At 38.7% G+C, this 7,500-nt stretch overlaps 1 protein-coding gene across 1 annotated transcript in view; it reads left to right on the top strand.

The window, feature by feature from the left end:
* LOC144976420 (CD109 antigen-like) overlaps positions 1 to 7,500 on the top strand; it is a 61,947-nt gene that overhangs the window by 75 nt on the left and 54,372 nt on the right. Inside the window, exons 1-5 of the mRNA XM_078920709.1 lie at positions 1 to 436; positions 3,092 to 3,281; positions 5,456 to 5,627; positions 5,940 to 6,010; positions 7,323 to 7,451. The exon at positions 1 to 436 is cut by the window's left edge and continues 75 nt beyond it. Coding sequence (XP_078776835.1) covers positions 294 to 436; positions 3,092 to 3,281; positions 5,456 to 5,627; positions 5,940 to 6,010; positions 7,323 to 7,451 — 705 coding nt within the window. The 5' untranslated portion in view covers positions 1 to 293. The remainder of the gene's footprint in view (positions 437 to 3,091; positions 3,282 to 5,455; positions 5,628 to 5,939; positions 6,011 to 7,322; positions 7,452 to 7,500) is intronic.

Below are 7,500 nucleotides of genomic sequence, written 5' to 3'. Positions count from 1 at the left end.
AAGGCAAACTTTGGTATTCAATATTTCAAAATACTAGTACATGACAGACACATTTAAGTTAATGTGTTGTAATTTCTTTATCAGTGTGGGTCAGACAAACAAAATGGCCGCCAGACAGTCATCGCTATAGATTGTCACTTCCTGAATTTGAAATTTTGTATTTATTTATCATTAGGACGTGATATATCCGTGTTTTGATATTACATTATTTTGTTAGCTGTGACAGGTTTATTGAGAAGTCAAATTGAAAGTAGATCAAGGCTAGATGCGATGGTTTATTGAGTGAATTGAGAATGCAGTTTACGGTTTTGGTTGTAATTTCAACCGCGTCGTTGCTGTTTCTGGTGACCTCAGCGGTGTCTACTTACAATTACTATAACGATGATGAAACGTGTATTGTGAGTAACACGGACGGATGTTTTCTTGGAAGGGCACCGTGAGTTTATTTTGTTTTTGTTTGCTTTAAAAAAAATAATTAATTAATTATTTTTTAGTGATTTGGAAACTATAGATAGTATTCGCTTGGTTAAGAAGTTCACAACATTGCCATCCGGAAGTATAACGGACCAACACTCAAAACTATGTGTAACTTAAGCGTCTATAGTCTGGTTAATAAAGTGTTGTGAGAATTTCTCACAAACATGGATGTCAAAAAACAACAACAAAGGCCCGAGTGTCGTCATCTTCGTTCTATCTATAGATATATGAAGTTGACGTCACTCAGGTCTTCGTTATTGCTTTCTGTCACCCGCGTTTATGATTAATTCTCACTAAACCGTTTTAACCGGACTATAAACGTTCAACGTTACACACGGTTTTGTGTGTTGGTCCGTTATAATTCCGGATGGCAATGTTGTGAGCTTCTTAGCCAAGCGCATACTATCTATACTCATCGTCCCCCCCCCCCCCATCCCCATAAAAAAAGAGAACAGACACACACACACACACACACACACACACACACACACACACACAAAGCAAATAAAACAAATAAAAATCAAGATAAACAACCAAATATATTTTTTTAAAGAACGCAACAAGAAAAACAAGCTAACAAACGAAACAAGTCTTTAAAAAACAACAAAAATAAAAAAGAAAAGCAAACAAAACAACAAAAAATAATAAAAAAGATAAAATAAAAACACACAGATTATAGAATCATTAACTTAATAGAAAAAGACATAAAGAACTCGAGGTGACGAGTTGAGCTCATTTGTATAGGTTGAAAATGACAATAAAAATTGCTTGTTTCTCTCTGGATTGGGGGGGAGGGGGGGGGGGGGGGGGGGGGACGCTGCTTCATCGTAAAAGCACTTTTGCCAATTTTAGACTACACCCGACATCCAAAATGTAACTTGGACACTGTTGAATAGTCCAATGACAACACGACACATGCCTATTTGCAGGTTGTGTAGTGTACGGAAATTATGTATGTGTCTGTCGTATGTGTGTTTGTGTGTGTGTGCGCGCGCGTGTGTGTTAGTGTTTGTGTTCATGATCGAATATTATAATATATCCGTTTCAAATTTGGCATATTATTGTTAGAGGTACCAATCAAGAAGATAACACAATAGAATGATTGAAACAACACGCCGCCATGACCCAAGAGCACGAGTAATGTATAATAGATAGTGTGCTATCAATCATTTAATCCATATTGTACTGAAGAATGTGTGTAATATTATCTAGTATTGATGACAGAAGTATTTTGGTGAATTCAATGCATGTGTTAGGCTATTGTTAGGTTATTATTATTAGGTTATTGTTGTTGATGATGATGACGATGATGATGATGATGATGATGATGATGATGATGATGATGATGATGATGATGATGATGATGATGATGATGATGAGATGACAAAAATAAAATGATGGTAATAATAATAATTATGATGACGACGATAATAATAATAATAATAATAATAATAATAATAATAATAATAATAATAATAATAATAATAATAATAATAATAATAATAATAATAATAATAATAATAATAATATTTTCACGCTCAGTTTTCATGAGTTTTCGTCAAATATCCACACATTGTGGAAATCCCTCAGACCGTGTACGAAAGGTCTGTCTGTACGTCTAAATGGGCCAAAAGAGGAACTTCAGTGAGAACTGTTCACCCAACCGGTGGCCTAAAAACAATAACAAAGAGCCGAGTGACGTCAACGTCTATCATTCTATTTTTTTCATCCGGATTATTCCAACATAATGCGGGGCAAACGGTGTAGGTTACATTTGATTATATATATATATATATATATATATATATATATATATATATATATATATATATATATATATATATTATATATATAATATATATATATATATATATATATATATATATAATATATAAATATATTTACATATATATTTTTTTTAAAAGATATCTATCATAATATAAATCGACATAAATGTATAGATAGTATGCGCTTGGCTAAGAAGGTCACAACATTGCCATCCGGAAATAAAACGGACCAACACACAAATCTATGTGTAATCTTGAACGTCTGGTTAATACAGTTCAGTAAGAATTACTCATAAACGCGGATGGCAGAAAAAAAAAAAGCAACAAAGACCCGAATGACGTCAACGTCATTCTATCTATTGAACATCTTGCTCTCACAAGAAAGATAGAAGGTAAAAAAGAGTAAAGGGTGACCAAGAAAAACATTTTGAATAGTTTGAACAGCTGGGTGACAATGAGTAACATTAGATTTTTTGAGATTATCCGATCAGAGAGATGAATGGCGTACCAGGGAGACCTTCCATAAGCTACTACATCCCAAGTCTTCTTCCAATGTTCTAGAGGGGGTTTGGGAGGGGGAATATCCCCCCTTCCAAACCCCCCTTCTAGAAGTTCTAGTGTAGGGGGTTTGGAAGTGGGAGACTTAAAAAAAAAGTTTCCCCCCTCCCAAACCCCCTACTAGAACAAGAAGACTTGGGATGTAGTAGCTTATGGAAGGTCCCCCGCGTACCATGATCACCGATGTCTGGCACAGACTTGGTACTTGAAGAAGAAGAATAATCTATCATAACATTAATTTCTGTTTTATTTTGATTTTTTTTCCCCAGTCGTTACATGGTCACGGCGCCGAGTCGTGTACGGCCAGACCAAATTTTCCAAGTGTTCGTCACCATTCTACGGCTGGAGTTTGGGAAGTTACCGGTCAACGTGTACGCTACGATCTTGATGAATGACGAAGCATTGTCTACGCAGGCTGTCAGCTTTACAAGGCCCTCTAGTCGGGTCTTACAATTACAGGTTAGATTATTGATGGAGAGAAAGATAAAGGGAGTAAATGTGATTTATAAATAGGGAATGAGATTAGCGGAAGAGTAGCGTCCCTTATTGGACGTCACCTTACAGAGAGAACGTCAATTTGGTTTTGAAGTGTCTCAAGCCGCTTTCACCGGAAGCGAGGACGAGAGACGCATGCGCACAACCAACATGACGTTCCCTCTCTAATAACTTTTCCGCCGGTGACGTCACAGATTATGGATGACGTCCAATCAAGGGACGCTACTCTTCCGCTAATCTCATTCCCTATAAGAAAACAAACGACATTTTGTGTTGTTTCCTCTCATTTTGAGTCACATTTCCCACTTTATCTTTCTCCATTTTATTGACTCATTTAGGCACCTCTGGTTTTTGGTTTTAGACTACTGATGCTATTAAAATTAAAATTAAAATTGAGCATTATATAGCGCAATATCCACTAAATGTGCTCAAAGCGCTTTAAAAGGGGTCCCTGGTCAACAGCAACATTTAACATGTAGGACGGGACATGACACCTGTTAGGCAATATTACAATTTTTCGGACAAAGACAACGCTGTTAACAGCCAGACTCATTTGGTCTGGCCGTACACGACTTAGCGCCGTGACCATAGCATAGCGGTTATGTGTTCTAGTGGTATGACAATCGCTTTCGGATCGGAAGGCCCGCTATACTGAGATGGCAAAGTTGAACTCCTTTAGGCATGTTTATTATAATGTAAAATAGTGCTCGTTGTTTCGTGCATTCTAATAAAAGTGCAGCTATGTGGTATAGTGGTATGACAATCGCTTTCGGATCGGAAGGTCCTGTACCCGAGCCTCGCTCGGTGCATAGTTGATTCCTTGGAAAAGGCCCTTTACTCACATTCTCTCACCGTACTCAGGTGTAAAATTAAATGAGTACATGCCCTTTAACAGCCTTGTCTCTGTTCCCCCCCCACCCAAAATAATTGTAATATCACTTAGCAGGCGTCATGTCCCGTCCTACACGTTAAGTGTTGCTGTTGACTAGTGGATATTGCGGTATATAAAAGCTCAATCTTAATTTTAAAAAATAAATTAAAGCTCAACATAACTTGTAACATTGTAATTTCGCCTAACAGACGGCATGTCCGGTCCTGCATGTTAAATGTTGCTGTTGACCAGGGACCTCCTGTAAAGCGCTTTGAGCACATTTAGTGGATATTGCGCTATATAAGGCTCAATTTAAGCTCAGTTTAAATTTATCTATGCACGAAAGTTACATTGAGCGTTTAATTGGTTTAAACTTTAAAGCCTGTTAGCTCTTGAATGATCCGATAAGATACGACCAGGCGGAGTTGCCGTAACAGCAGGGTCGTGGGTTCGAATCCCCATTGCCGAAAAGTTTTTATTCTCTAATGTCTTCTGGCACTTTTCTAAAAATAAGAAAAATAAAAAATGAAATTCCCTTTATTCATCCCATAGGGGAAATTTGTCTCTAGGGTCTTTTCCAAAAGAAGACTGGAATAACCCAGGCGTCGGCCGCTGTGCAGCGCCGCAAATTGTGCTTGGGCGAGGTGACTTGCGTGCTCAAGGCCACACATCGCAGCGGCGGGTGATCGAACTCGGTACCTTTCGGGTAGGTACGAAGCAAAGACGGTACCACAGACCAGAGCTGTGTAATCTGTGGACCGTACCGCTGAGCCATGCTGCCCGTCTACTCCCTTTATTTCCTGTTATTAGACTGTTTGCGTGAACGGGGCCGATTAGAGATAGACGACGATTGGGATTTCAAACAGTCTATTATCAACATAAGTGCCTGCCATGCATGCTCCACTCAATTTTACGATATTATTATAGAAGTTTGCTGTTTCCAGCCTGCTACTGCGGCTGTGTGGTCTAGTGGTATGACACTCGCTTTCTGATCGGAACGTCCTGGGTTCGAGCCTCGCTCGGCGCATAGTTGAGTCCTTGGAGAAGGCTCTTTACTCACATTCTCTCACCATACTCAGGTGTAAAATGAGTACCTGGCCGTTAACAGCGTTGTCTCTGTCCGAAAAAATTACAATATCGCCTAACAGGCGTCATGTTCTTGTCCTAAATGTTAAATGTTGCTGTTGGACAGGGACCCCTTGTAAAGCGCTTTGAGCACGTTTAGTGGATATTGCGCTATATAAAAGCTCAAACTTTTTTTTTACAGATCCCATCGACTGCCCAGCCAGGCCGATACCGCCTGCAGGTGCAGGGTAAACTGGAAGGGGTTCACTCCAGCGGCTACGCCTTTCAGCGTGAGGCTGAGCTACAATTCAGCTCCAAACAGGCCTCCGTCTTTATTCAGATGAGCAAACCTCTCTACAGGCAGGAGCAGATGGGTATGTTTGTTTCTTATCTTTTTCTTCAATAAAAGTTAATTATGTGGATAAATAGAATAATAAAGTAATGAACGAATAAATTAATAAATAAATAGATAAACAGAAACACACACACAAATATATATATATATATATATTATATAATATATATATATAATATATATTAAAATAAATATAGTAAATACAAATAAATGAATCAATAAATATATAAGTAAATAAATGAATTTATTATAGATACCTAAATAAATATGAAAAAAAAATATAAATAAGTAAATAAATCGTCTTAATTTTTTTCTGTGTGTCTTCTTTCAGTTCACTTCCGGGTCATACCAGTCAAACCTGATCTGATGCCCAAATACGGAACAGCGGTCATCTATATTGAGGTTTGATAAACGATTTCTATCAAAATGTGGCAATTAAAAAAAATGGAGAAATTTAAGATTACCAAGTATTATAGCAAAAAGGCTCTGACAATACTCTGAAAAACAAAACAAAACAACACATTCGTGTGGCTGGTTAGAAAACCTGGAAAGATGCGCAAATTTCATTAATTGAGTCATGCATTCGGTGGTGTAGATCACACCATTCTAGATCATTAACCACTTTAAATTCCTTTCTATGTCTATTAGAACACAAGTTATACATTTTTTCTGAATAAAATTTGTTGCTATGGGAAACGCTTTATCTTCAATTTTGGCTCATATCTCAAATCGAAGCTTGCCACATTTTCCCGGGTTTTCTCAGCCAGCCTCACATTTAAAAGAAAACAAAACATGACCAGAACTAGTCCTTCATATATCGGTCGTTTAAAATGACCCCCCCCCCCCTTCTTGTTCAAAACTCTCAAACCCAGGACCTCATTGAAGGACTATGTGCGGCTATGTGGTCTAGTGGTATGACACTCGCGTTCGGATCGGAAGGTCCTGGGTTCGAGCCTCGCGCTCGGCGTATAGTTGAGTCCTTGGAAAAGGCTCTTTACTCACATTCTCTCACTGTACTCAGGTGTAAAATGAGTACCTGGCCGTTAACAGCGTTGTGTTTGTCCGAAAAATTGTAATATCGTCTAACAAGCGTCATATCCCGTCCTACATGTTAAAAGTTGCTGTTGACCAGGGACCCCTTGTAAAGCGCTTTGAGCACATTTAGTGGATATTGCTCTATATAAAGCTCTTTTGAAAGGACTATACTATACAGTTTTAATCACATGTTCTTACAGAGAGAACGTCAACATAGCATTGCGAATGTGTCTCTCATCGACTGAGGAAATCTACCGTTTGGTTAATGAGATATCACTTTAAAAATGTCATTATAATATACATACTTTTATAAGATAAAAATATAACCAATAAACTTATTTTGATGAAAAGTTCACAGTGATGCACCAGTTAAATCGTTTCTCAGAAGTCTTTAAGTCTGAGTTACCGAACCGTGAAGTCAGTGATATCACGACTTACTGACTTATGCCCGTCACTCCTAGTGGAGCATAGGCCGTCGACAACAGTCCTCCATCTTCCTCTGTCCTGGGCCATCTTCTCCAACTCTCCCCAGGTGTGTCCCATCCTCTTCGTGTCCGCCTCCAGGTCTCGCCGCCAGGTGTTTCTAGGCCGCTCTCTCTTCCGTTTTCCCTGGGGGTTCCAGCTCAGCGCCTGCCTAGCGACAGGTAACCTTAATCCGTGTTTCATTACTCCATTCCAGGACCCTACCGGATATGACGTCCGTAGATGGCAAGCCGTCCAGACCAACGCAGGCGGGGTCATGAGCCAAAGCTTTCAACTGTCCGATCAGCCAAACTATGGAATCTGGCACATCCGCGTGGAAGCTTTTGTAAGAAAGAAACCATTAACAAAATTGTTCAAACCAATCATAATTAATT

This window comes from Berghia stephanieae, chromosome 7, assembly GCF_034508935.2.
Source record: "Berghia stephanieae isolate SIO BIC M18660-M18661 chromosome 7, UCSD_Bste_1.3, whole genome shotgun sequence".
Taxonomy (NCBI): domain Eukaryota; kingdom Metazoa; phylum Mollusca; class Gastropoda; order Nudibranchia; family Aeolidiidae; genus Berghia; species Berghia stephanieae.
The sequence above is the reverse complement of the archived record's forward strand: the minus strand, read 5'-3'. Positions and strand labels throughout refer to the sequence as shown.